The 13,558-nt window shown below is 35.7% G+C and overlaps 1 protein-coding gene and 1 pseudogene across 1 annotated transcript in view; both read right to left on the bottom strand.

Annotated features, from left to right (window-relative positions):
* The window catches only part of LOC125277856 (cytochrome P450 2J3-like), a 31,203-nt gene extending 29,218 nt beyond the window's left edge, over positions 1–1,985 (bottom strand). The window contains exon 1 of the mRNA XM_048206393.1: positions 1,855–1,985. Within this exon, the coding sequence (XP_048062350.1) occupies positions 1,855–1,950 (96 nt within the window). The 5' untranslated portion in view covers positions 1,951–1,985. The remainder of the gene's footprint in view (positions 1–1,854) is intronic.
* A 171-nt stretch (positions 1,986–2,156) lies between these two features.
* On the bottom strand, positions 2,157–13,454 carry LOC125277858 (annotated as a pseudogene).
* Positions 13,455–13,558: the final 104 nt, after the last annotated feature.

Below are 13,558 nucleotides of genomic sequence, written 5' to 3'. Positions count from 1 at the left end.
AGAGGTGTATCCAAATCTCTGGGTTGCTCTTAGAGTTGCATTAACTCTCCCTGTTACAGTTGCCTCTGCTGAGCGAAGTTTTTCAAAACTAAAGCTCATTAAAACATACTTGCATTCAACAATGGGGCAGGAACGTCTAAGTGGTCTTGCTGTCATCAGCATCAATGGTGAAGTGGCTCAGAAGCTGTCATATGATGACCTAATTAGTGATTTTGCAGCAAGGAAATGCAGACGTGTGGTTCTATAGAGCCTCCCAAAACTGGTGGAAATGCTTGATCCATACAGAATAGCATTATGGCTCCCTCAAAATGTATGTCTTTGGTTTATTTGACAACATTTGGTCTAAGAAGATTTTGCACTTTACTTGAATGTGTGTTTTTTAGCTGTTCTACATAGCCTACTGTGTTTACAAAGTAAGTAAAGTTGTGACTTTTAGTCCTCTAAATCTTTGTTTTATTTAAGAAGACTGACTATTCTTGTTTGTACTTATTGATGATTATTTAATTTAATTTATTCAAAGTGACATTGAATTTGCAAAAAAAAAAAAGTCTGGATTATTTTGATAATTTTTTTATTTTGCTATTCTGTTTACTGTTTACAAAGTCAGCAAAGCTGTGAAGATTTTACTTTCTCTTTTTAGTGTTCTTAAGTTTTATACTGTGATGCTGCTATTGTGTGTTATTGGTATTGAGTTATGTTTGGTAATAAAAAGTTAAACTGGCAAAAACAAACGTTTTTTTTTTTTTTTCCTCGGGGTCGGGGTGAGGGGCATCATAAAGGAATTATGCTTAGGGCACCAAAATGGCTAGCAGCGGCACTGTAAATATATATTTTTCTTAATTGACAGGTGATCAGCCTTCAAAATTAGGATGCCCTTGGTCATCTGAATGACAAATATAAGATTTGTTTAAAAAATACCAGATTTGAAACGACCCCAGTGCAAAAAGGGACAGAAATACTGCTCATATATGTGAAAACTAGTCCATAGTTCTAATTAAAACTGTAGTATATAATGATGATTATGTCTGTAACAGGGATGACAAAAATATCAAAACATGAGGAAGAAAAGTAGCCTAGTAATAAAATAAAAAATATATAGCCTGAGATGGCACAATACATTTTATTGTCATATTAAGTTGTCTTCATTTCATAGGTAGCCTATATATATTTTTTTAAATTAAACATTTTATTTTTTAATTTTTCAAAGTTGAAAACGCACCGATTTCGTGGAATGACCTTTTTCATGATTTATGCATTCATATACTCTTTGACATGTTTGGGATATTCATTACGTAGCTCATTGTTACGGCGGGAGCAGCCTGTTCCCAGCCTGGTAACGTTATACCCTAACCCTGATCCTGTGAAAAGGGACCCTGGATTGCCGTATGTAAGTATGGAAAGACTTCGTTATGCCAACGGCGTATTCACAATTCTGACTAGAATGCTCAAGTACACTTTTTTTTCTTCGCTTTATCGTTTTTGCAGCTGTAATTGTAGCCTGTTTATGTTGTGGATATAACTGCAAGCTCATATAGCCTAAGTTCAGTTCAGGTCGCCTACTATCGCAAACATTGAATATTTTATTTAATTTTCTAACTTCCTGTGTTATCTTTTCGTCATATTTTAATTAATTATGTTTAATTAACATAAATTATGTTTAAACTTGTTTAATTAAAATAGTTTAATTATCGTCATGGTGCGTCTTGAAGTGTAGCTAAATAAAATTAAAAGGCCTATCATTTTTGTCAGTAGCCTATGGCTAATCTTTGACGAGAAATGTAACCGCTGCGTTTTAAGATTTATATATTTCAGAATATATTTAGTCAGATTTAACTGGAATTTTATTTACGTTACCTTTGCAAACTGAAGATGAATCTTTCTATTATCGATATGATGAAGATCTCCTATAATCGGCAAAGACCATGGTCCAGGAGGAAAGTTCTTCGGCATTTTGTTGACAAATCAGAAAGCCAATCAACACCCAAGCAACCAATAATAATAATAAAAATAAAAAAAGCTAAAAAGCAGTTGTGTCCAGTGTTATAAACAAAACACCAACATAAGCATTCAAACTCAACATTTTTAGATATACAGGTTTACTAATTAAATTTAAAATAGTCATTACCATAACCTGTACACAAGGCCAAAAACAATGCATCAACATGTGTTCTGCTTGTTTTAGCGTGGCACTGCACAAAATTCATATGGCTGGGGACAGTGAGTACCCCCCAGTTTAAAATCCAAGTTGGGCTCCACACCCGCCGGTGAAGAGAAAGTGAAGTGCTGCAGCAGAGAGGAGAAAAACAGGAACAGCTCCATTCGTGCCAGCTGCTCCCCAAGACACACTCTCTTTCCTGAAAATCAAATACCTTTATGTTGCAGGGGTCACTCTTAAAAAACAAATATATATTTTTGATGCTTTAACAGTTACAATGTAAGTATATTTTCTCTCTTAACGTTTATATTAAATGGAGATTGTCAACAGACATTCTATACCTAAAGAAAAGGGTAAAAAGGCATCTCTTCTCCTGAATTTGCCCTCAGCATCCAAGAAGTGACCCGGATTAAAAGAGTGAGGCGTCTCCCACTCCGACTCATCAAACAGCACTGACGTCAAATGGCCAATCACAGGTGTGCCCTAAAGAAACAACAGTTTTAACAATTGCTACTCTTATATGTTCTGTCAGTTTAAGCACTTTTGTACTAAAACAATAGCATTTATTGAGAAAAAAAAAAAAAAAAAAAATATCTACAGATGATGTAATGATCTAATCAACTGGTGCAATGCCCATAAATTGTGTTTTAAACACTAGGCCCACCTTTGGAATAGAGTATTTTCCTATCTGAGTATCTTCATCGGTTATTCGAACCACATTTAATGGGACAATATTTCCAATCCTCTGTATCTCATGAATGACAGCATTGGTGAAGGGCATGTTGTCCTTGTCTGATAAAGATGGCTGCCGTGACCCTCCACAACACGATCAATCTCCTCCTGAACTTTGACTGAAGATACAAGTAGAGATAGTCCCAGACAAAACTGAGCATATGTGCATATGAATGCTATTCCTCACATAATCTCTTACCCTGTATCTCAGGATATTTGATCATGTAGAGAAGACCCCAGTACAGAGTGGTGGAGGGGGTCTCAGTTCCCGCTACAAACAGATCCAGAGTACAGATGCACAAGTTCTCCACATCAAACCCAGCAGCTGTGTCGTCCTTAAGCTAAACAACATGAATGAGAGGCATTTCAATTCAATAGCCATACATTATTATTACCAGAGCATTCCCGTACCAGCACACTTACTGACGCCCCCTCAGAAAAGGTCTTACTTTTTCCATCTCAGCAAGGAAGCAGTCAACGTAGTCTTGAGGATTTGATGGATCATAATCTGCTCCGTGTGCATTCACCTTCTCTCAAACAAAGCCAATCACCTTGTTCAACAGAACAAATATTTTGTGATGTGTTCCAGGCAGTCGCCGCATGAGCCATGGAAATGTTATAAAGCTAAAAAAAAGCAGAACAAAGGGCAGATGAGCAGTGAAGATGCTAAAAAGAGCTAAATTAACTTGTAAAAAGGTAAAACGGGTAAAAATGTTTACTTGAGCCCAGATGCTTCCTTCCAGATATAAAGCTTCATTGATGTTCTTCAACAGAGACTGGAAGTCATGGTCACTGTACTCAAATCGATTACCAAACACAAGGACACAGATCACATTTGAGACAGTGTTGTTCAGCAGTAGGCGAGGGTCAAATGGTCAACCTGGAATATTAGAAAGTTGTAAATCACACTTCCAACTTCCAATCACATGCTTTCAATTTCAACTTATTTTCAATAAACAAACATTTACATACCTTGTTCATTTGAAAAGGCCTCGTTCAGACAGCTACATTCAAAATGGATAGATGGCTCCAGGCTTTTCTTTCCCAATCCAAAGGTTCGAAGAGTTGAGAGTGCAAATCTCCTTTGATGCTTCCATTTATACCCATTGGCACCAATTAATCCTGTTCGCAAAACAGACCCTTTACACTTAACTGAGGCTACACTTAAATGTTTCTCACTTTCTCTGTACTTTAGGACACCTTCATAAAATAAAGCTCCTATAAAACAGCAGATTAACAAACATTTTTTTAATAGGGGAGTTATTTAAGTCACATCCAGTGTCATAATTTAGTTTAATTTAACCGTGAATCAATGATCAATGATTTATGGTGAAGATTTAAACCGCCAGTTAAACATTCTGACATTAGACTGACCTCTGTCTCCAGTGATGTCATAAAATAAAGGTAACATGGGACGATCAGTGAGGTTATCACCCTGTTGTAAATACACCTCCTTCACTAGTTTATATCCATCCAACACAACAATTCTTGGTCCAAAAATCTTGCCATATTTTTCAGCAAACTGCAAAATGGTTCACAAACAGCAGGGTTAAGTTCTTTTAGTCTTAACTTCAATTAAAAGTTACATTTTTGTTGACAATATTGTACAATATGAAAGGGCAAACTTTATAGCCAAATGTATATAGTGCAAACATTTAATAAACATGTCCAACCCTGTTTTAGCTGGGATCAGGGGCGTAACTACAGACAGTGCAGGCAGTGCAGCCGCACTGGGGCCCGTGCGGCGGGGGGGCCCGCTGCGCACCCGGGCCCTGCCCGCATCGCAAGTGGGCCCCTGGCGATGAAGTGTCTCGTCAGGATGCTATATTATACATTCATTTTTAACCCATAATAATAAAACCGATTTAAATGACGTTCTTCTCGTTTTATTAATTTGAGGCCGTTTCTATTGCGTTATTTTGATGACAAATGTGAGAGAACATAATTGTAACATGAGAGTAGAGCGCAAATTTCTCTGTTTTCTCTCAGGCGGATATCTTTCACTAGGCAATTCACAATGACGTGCATGCGTTCTCATAATGGTCTCACGGCTCATGCTCTCGCTCACATACGTGTGCGAGCTCAAGCCTTGTCCTGTGCACTCCGAGTGAACCTTCTTGCTCTTTCTTTAGAAATTGTTTTCTCACCTTGAATTAATGTTGCCGTAAACTTTCAACCACCAGACTCTCGATTAAATGAAGAATAGCACCGTATAGGCTAGGGGAGCGCGGTGCACAACCTAACGCAAACAGTTAGTAACACAGATATCACTGAACATTTACAACGCAAAAGTAAATTTCTAAAGTTATTTTTTTCCATCTCTGTTTTTTTTTTTGTGTTTATTTAAAATAAGACAAATCTGATATTATTTAATCTTATTTAACAGTTGAGACTGTTATTTAATGCTAACCAGCAAATCCCAGTTGTGCAGATGGGGTGCTATTATAGCCTATTCTATAGCCTAATTTTATAAATTCTTTTGAGAAACCATGAGAAAAGGGCGACTAATGACTCACAGTCAATCTTCAGAAATTATGAATTATTATATTTTTAACTAGCCTACGCTGTATAGCCTAGCTGTATGATGTGTTTGCTATCAAACTCAAAACATTGTATAGGCTATTTTTAATGATTAAAAATGCCATTTTTTATTATTTTTGTATTAATTAATTTTTTGGACATAATGTTTTAGTTTAGATATTTTTTATTATATAAGGTAACATTTTAAGCTGTCATTTGGTCATGTTAATCTTAATGCGCCTCACCTTTGGGGCATGTTGTCACAATTCACTTCTAAGAAAAAAGTATCCTATAGGCTATAGAAATTATAAGGACTCACCTTTTCGTTTCATGAGATAGGCCTAGCATTTGCGATCTGATTTGTTTTTGCCAGTTCTCAGTTATTAAAGTCTATATAGTTATTTTGAGATAAATGCTTATAAATATGTATTTATTGAATTATTTTATTTAGTGATCTATCAGTTCATCAGATCTTCTATGATGTGTGGGCACACATCGACAGAAACATTGGAAACATCAAATTAAATGCGCTGAGTTTGAAATTGTAAATCACACGTCATTCACATTCTACCACTTATTGTTGACTATTTATAGGCCTACACCCCTAAATGTTCCCGTTTCTCTCGTTACACCCCATGACTCTTCAGCTCGCAGGTGACGATGAGCTGTATGTCAAAGCAAAACGTCTGTCTGACCACTACAACAGGGACATAGGATTTATGCTTCCTGCACAACTACTGTCTTTCAGGGCCTGTTTTAGAGCCGAAATTGCTCAGCAGTCCTCAGTCTACCAACTTGCCAAGATGCTGATTGTGGATCATCACTCCATAACTTCCTCCTATGGTGAGGTGTGCACTGCCCTGCTATTATTTTTGACATTACCTGTGTCAGTGGCAGCACCCGAACGCTCCTTCTCCAAATTAAAACTGATAAAGACTTATCTGAGGAGCAGCATGAGTCAGGAGAGGTTGAGCGGGCTGGCTATTTTATCCATTGAGCGCACCAGAGCCCGTGAAATGGACATTAAGGACATTGTCGATGATTTTGCTCAGCGAAAGGCTCGTCGGACGCAACTCAAATAGGCACAGATACTTTTCAAAGGATTCAGTGCACCTTATAAGCTGCCATGCCCCTGGCTGTTATTATTTTAGGGCCACTTCATTGTGTGTATGTGCTTGTGGATTTTAAATTGTTTGTGTGTTTAAGTTCATTTAACACAAAAAGTAGCAATACACAGCTGCAAAAATAAATAAAGTTGAATTAACGTATTTGATTTCCATTGTTGTCCTTGATTTAAAAAAAAAAATAGATTAGTGTCAATGATTCATTTAGCTTATATCTGCACCCTAATTACATACAAAATTACCTAATTACAAATAAAGTAAATTTTAACACAAAACTCTTCACTCTTATACTGAAATCATCACAGACTGTACCTTGATATAGAAAGGCAACTTATTCCACTTCTTATTACCTGAATATTTAAACAACCTTTGACCATATAATGTCTTACACCTACATTAATATATGCTTCTATAGGGTTCTATAGGGTTCCTTTCTAGACACAAGCGCAGTGTGTTTCTGCTTCATCAACCCTATATATAACTGCAGACAAGGGGGCCCATCGTAATAGCCTGCACTGGGGCCCATCATTATTAAGTTACGCCACTGGCTGGGATTAAGCTGACCTCTCAGACCAGCTGAAACATGCTCAAAAAACCTGAAGGTGGCAGACAAGTACAACCTAACGCTGCCTTCACGTACTATCGGAAATGTAATATTCCGAGAGCACGTGAAGGCTGCACAAGTTAAAGGGGTACTTCACCCCTGGAAAGATGAATGTGTATTTAAAATTGGTCATTTATGTAGTAGAAATGTGAAATTATTTTTGAATTTGGAGCTTTCTAGACTGAGAAAAGGCAGAAAATGTATTTTTGACTAATGTGGATGAAAGACAACAACTCCCAGAATGCACTTGTTTTGCTGCCCTTGCGAGGCCACGCCCAAACCACGCCTATCGGTTACAGGCGGCATTCAGGAAAATTCAAACAAATAAATCGTGAGTTAGTTCATACATTTACAGCGAAATGGTGCTAAATTGCTTTGTACCTGGATGTACACCCAAAACCAGGAAAGGACAAGTAAGTTTCCATCATTTTCCGATTAAGTTAAAGATTTGGAGCGATGTAAACAGTGGCTGCGGGCCATCAAACACCCGAAGTTTGGAGATGACACCGTTATAGAAAACCTAAAAAACCGCAGAATATGTAGTCTCCATTTCAAGCATGAGGACTACGAACCAAATATCTTTGCAATGAAGAGAACCATTCTGAAGGACACCGCGATACCATCGATATTCACTTTCCCAGAGGACGAACAGCCTGGGCATCTGGTACTAAGCGTATTCGCCTAGACTAGAGGTTAGTGATGGGAAGTTCGGATCATTTTACTGACTCGGACTTTTGAGTCTCGTTCAACAAAATGAACGAATCTTTTTTCGAGTCATTTCGTTCATTTTAGCAAAATGTAATTAAAATGTTACGTGTACTTCCCCAACACATCTACTACTTATGCAAACGTTGATCCCACTACAAACAATACAAAACTACAATGCTATAAGATTCAGAAATGATTAATTCATTACCTGGGTCTTCAGTTTATGACAAGCTGATTAAGCTCACCTCACCTCTTGTCTGACAAGTCTTCGGGTTTAAGTCCTTCCTTAATGACGTGACAGGCAGTCCCATGCTAAACCAATGCATTCTGAGCCGGAAAGAGAATTGATTAGTTCTCTTCATGAGTCTTTCGGGTTTTTGAGTCGTTCCTTAAACACGTGACAGACCCATACGCTACGCCAATGCATTCTGAGCCGGAAAGAGAATTGATTAGTTCTCTTCATGAGTCTTTCGGGTTTTTGAGTCGTTCCTTAAACACGTGACAGACCCATACGCTATTTCTGACATTTCTGTCACTATGGAAGGCCGTTTCAGCATAAAAACGTTCCAGCGTTACTCGTCATAATTATATTTTTACTAGTAACAATTAAATTAAAGAGCTCTATAATTTAATTTATACTAGTAACAATTACGATTACAGAGCTCTATAATTCAATTTTTACTAGTAACAATTATAATTGTAGAGCTCTCTAATTCGGTTTTTACTAGTCACAATAACAATTATAGAGCTCTACAATTAAATTTTTACTAGTAACAATTACAATTACAGAGCTCTATAATTCAATTTTTACTAGTAACAATTATGATTATAGAGCTCTCTAATTCAATTGTTACTAGTAACAATTCCAATTAGAGAGCTCTACAATTCATTTATTACTAGTCATATGTCTCCATTGACTTCCATTCATTTTTAATTATAGAGCTCTGTAATTCAATTGTTACTAGTAACAATTGGGATTATAGAGCTCTCTAATTGAATTCTTACTAGTAACAATTACAATTATAGAGCTCTCTAATTCAATTTTTACTAGTAACAATTACAATTATAGAGCTCTCTAATTGAATTCTTACTAGTAACAATTACAATTATAGAGCTCTCTAATTGAATTCTTACTAGTAACAATTACAATTATAGAGCTCTCTAATTGAATTCTTACTAGTAACAATTACAATTATAGAGCTCTCTAACTGAATTCTTACTAGTAACAATTGAATTACAGAGCTCTTCAATTGATTTATTACTAGTAAAAATACACATTAAAGATATGTGTAATTGCAGAGCTCTATAATTCAATTACAGAGCTCTCTAATTCAATTGTTACTAGTAACAATTGAATTAGAGAGCTCTCTAATCGTAATTGTTACTAGTAACAATTGAATTACAGAGCTCTCTAATCATAATTGTTACTAGTAACAATTGAATTAGAGAGCTCTGTAATTCAATTAGAGAGCTCTATAATCAAATTGTTACTAGTAAGAATTCAATTGTAGAGCTCTCTAATTGCAATTCTTACTAGTAATAATTAAATTATAGAGCTCTCTAATTCAATTGTTACTAGTAACAATTGAATTAGAGAGCTCTATAATTGAATTACAGAGCTCTCTAATTGAATTGTTACTAGTAAGAATTAAGTTACAGAGCTCTATAATTCAGTTCTTACTAGTAACAATTAGAATTAGAGAGCTCTGTAATTGCAATCTTACTAGTACAAATTGAATTACAGAGCTCTACAATAGCAATTCTTACTAGTAACAATTGCATTACAGAGCTCTGTATTCGGCGACATATCATTATGCTAATCGTGCCTTATGCATATTCAACTGGGGTCAGTGGCGTAACTTTGTTTTACAAAGTGGGTGGGACAAGAATGTGTATGGGTGGTTGTATTATTATTACAATAATAATGATATGATATTAAAATTATAAATGTGTTCAAATATGATAGTTTTCCTACATCTACTATAATACAATGTCGTTAGTCTCGAGAGTATGTACATTAGTTAATAAATACGACGATCCGCCTTTGATGATTGAATGTCCTGATGGACTAGTGGCAGTTTCTCCGATTAGGATGTAAGAGATTCCCGGTTCTAATCCAACGAAGTGAATTTTTTTTTTTTTTTTCTCATTAAAACCAAAGATTTTCATCAGTGATTGTATATCAAGAGCAGTGACACGTTTATATGTATTTTGTTTTTTGTGATTTCAACGTATGGAATAGAGAGTCTCCGCAACAGCGATAGATTGAAGTGCTAATCCGTGTGCACGAGCGCTGTGAACCCTGTTGCACGCGCCTCTGATAACAACGAGCACTCAACAACAACATAATTTCAAAAACAACATACCCCAGCGCCAAATCGCCTATTATTAACACAATTTGATAATCAATTCAATAGAGGTGTTTATTTTGTATTAGATATCCGCGATAATCATTCTATTATTGCATAACAATACTAAACACTGTAAATATTTAAAATTAATTTATACTCCTTAATATCAAGTTTGTCAAAACACTTTGGGTGGCTTAGGGCATTTCACCCTATATTATGTCCAGTGATATGGAGTGTTCTTGGCTCTTAGCTTTACCAATATACAAAGGTGAATGAATATAACGACTAAATATAGGCTTTTATCTCAGGCATCATCTTAATTTTGCTTTAATGTGAACATGATTAATATGTTACCTAAGTCTGTAAAATATTTCAGGATACTTTAGAACCACGCTACAGGGCTTTTATTTTGAAACGCACTTTTGTAGGCGGGAAATCTGCAATCTGTTTTGCATCTCATGAATAGGAGTTTTTACTAGTAATAATACAATTATAGAGCTCTGTAATTAGAATTGCTACTAGTAAGAATTGAATTAAAGAGCTCTCTAATTCAGTTTTTACTAGTAACAATTATAATTAGAGAGCTCTATAATTCAGTTTTTACTAGTAACAATTGAATTAGAGAGCTCTCTAGTGGAATTGTAGAGCTCTGCAATTGGATTATTACTAGTAACAATTGAATTACAGAGCTCTGCAATTGAATTCTTACTAGTAATAAATGAATTGCAGAGCTCTCTAATTGGAATTGTTACTAGTAAAAACTGAATTATAGAGCTCTACAATTCAGTTGATACTAGTAAGAATACAGTTGCAGAGCTCTATAATTCAATTAGAGAGCTCTACAATCATAATTGTTACTAGTAAAAAATGAATTATAGAGCTCTCTAATTGTAATTGTTACTAGTAAAAACTGAATTAGAGAGCTCTTTAATTTAATTGTTACTAGTAAAAATATAATTACGACGAGTAACGCTGGAACGTTTTTATGCTGAAACGGCCTTCCATACTGTCACTGTTTTTGTTACTGAGGATCTGTGGTGTGTTATTATAAATAAATAAAGCCCTGTTATAAATAAAATATTGATTAATTTATCTTTTTGACTGTCTATCTGTAAATAAACACTAGGCTATATAATAATATAATAATCCAAGCCTACAATACAAAGTATTTATAGCCTAGTTTGTTCATTTTTACTCCAATTTTGAGTTTGCTGTTATAATAATTGCTTTTCCTAGGCAGACTTGACATATTGGTCTAATATAAGAAGATTGCTCAAAAAGGACATAATGACATAAATTAAAAGCAAATAACATTTTGAATTTGAATTATTAATGTTAGTTTAAAACATCAAGGTTATGATAACTTCAGCTTTAACAGTTGTAACACAAACTCAAACAAAACTGGAGAGTTAACGTTATTTACTAATAAATATAATGTGCTTGGGTCACACAGCATAGTGTATGGGTATGTCACGTGATTAAGGAACGACTCAAAACCCGAAAGACTCATGAAGAGAACTAATCAATTCTCTTTCCGGCTCAGAATGCATTGGCTTAGTGTATGGGTCTGTCACGTGATTAAGGAACGACTCAAAAACCCGAAAGACTCATAAAAAGAACTAATCAATTCTCTTTCCGGCTCAGAATGCATTGGTAGCGTATGGGTCTGTCACGTGATTAAGGAACGACTCAAAACCCGAAAGACTCATAAAATGTACTAATCAATTGAATCATCAGGTGAACTACTTCTAGCAGTACAGAACCTGTAGAATATTGCACATGCGCGACTGAACGAATCACCCCCCGAGACGACTCGTTCTTCCCGAGTCACATAAAAGATTCGTTCAAAATGAACGAATCGTTCAAGAACGACACATCACTACTAGAGGTAAGACTCGCTGATACTAGACTGATAACACAGTAGCCTATATGTAGTGTTGTAGGTAGCAGTAAAACTGCAAACTTAGCAAAGTAACGTTAGCTAGACAATTACATATAAGTTGCATATAAGTTGACCGTTATCAAAGTAAAGCCTCTGTTCTGTAAAACTGAGTTTATTTATCTATTTATGCTAACGTTACCACAAAAGCCTGTTGCTGTATTGATTGAGATGACTGCAGAGACCGATACATTTGCGAGATGAACCACTGATGTAGTGCAGACAAAATAAAGTGAATTACTGTAAGCTTAAAAATATAATTGACACCCACTTTTGATAAAATCTTTGATCTATGTCCGTGAGTAACCTCAAAAGCGCATATGTATGGGCGTGGTGAAAAAATGCGGAACTAGCTGCTATTACTGGCTGTAGTTTTAAGCCTCTGGCCAAAAAAGCCTCCGATGACGCAAAATGACGATTTTTGCGTCATCGGAGGCTTTTTTACAGAATAAAAATGCATAAATCTCTCATCTCAGGCTGATATGAAGGGGGAAAGCACGCTAATTCGAAAATACTAGTGGTATTCTACTAATACAAAGCTTAATGCTAAATCCTGAAGTAACCCTTTAATTGTTTTTGCAAATATAGCTAGTAATTTTACTTGTATTTTGCGGATACTGCTCTCATTAAGCAGATAAATTCAAGATTGAGCAGGGCAATCCGATAGCGAAGTTGTTTTTCGTCAAAAATGTTAATAAAATCGTTTCATTATCGACATCATAAAGTCTGTCATCGTTGGTGAAATTTTAAATGTTTAATCTAACACAGTTTAAAGCCACTTAAAGCTACTTCTTTGGGTTTTCACATCAATAATAGCCTACTTTTAGGTCACTACTGTTTACCTTTAAAAACTGAAGATGAATCTTCGTGTGATCGATATGATGAATGTGTCCAATAATCGGCAAAGACCATGGTCCTGGAGGAAAGCTTTTCGGTGCTTTATTTCTGATATAATCACTCAGTAATAGAAATACAAACGAAAATATCAAAATACTCTTGATATCAATCCACTCGTAAAGTTGCGACAGGTTCATCGCTAATATTTCCTGGATTGTTGGTCAAGTTTCCTCTCTGTAGAACGAATTATTCTAAAGTAGATGTTCTTGGGCTGTTTTGCACAAACTCTGACCTATTATATAATCAGTATTGATATGATACTCGACGTTACTTATATTTTATGGGTATATAACTACAGCAGTCTTTCGCAAACCTGGCACTATAACATGGGCGATGACTCCATAATGAAACACACCTGATTCAGCCCATCATTTGGTAACGAGAGGCATCCAAAACGTGTGTTGGAGCTACTTCAAAATCATGATTGGGAAATGTTGTCAGTTCAGTCACGTAGCCGCGCACAATTTTCACAAGCGAGTTTTACAAGCAAGTTTTACATTTTCAAAAGTACTAATATCACAACAGATT

This window comes from Megalobrama amblycephala, linkage group LG11 (assembly GCF_018812025.1).
Source record: "Megalobrama amblycephala isolate DHTTF-2021 linkage group LG11, ASM1881202v1, whole genome shotgun sequence".
Taxonomy (NCBI): Eukaryota; Metazoa; Chordata; class Actinopteri; order Cypriniformes; family Xenocyprididae; genus Megalobrama; species Megalobrama amblycephala.
This window is presented reverse-complemented; position numbering and strand designations above follow the sequence as displayed.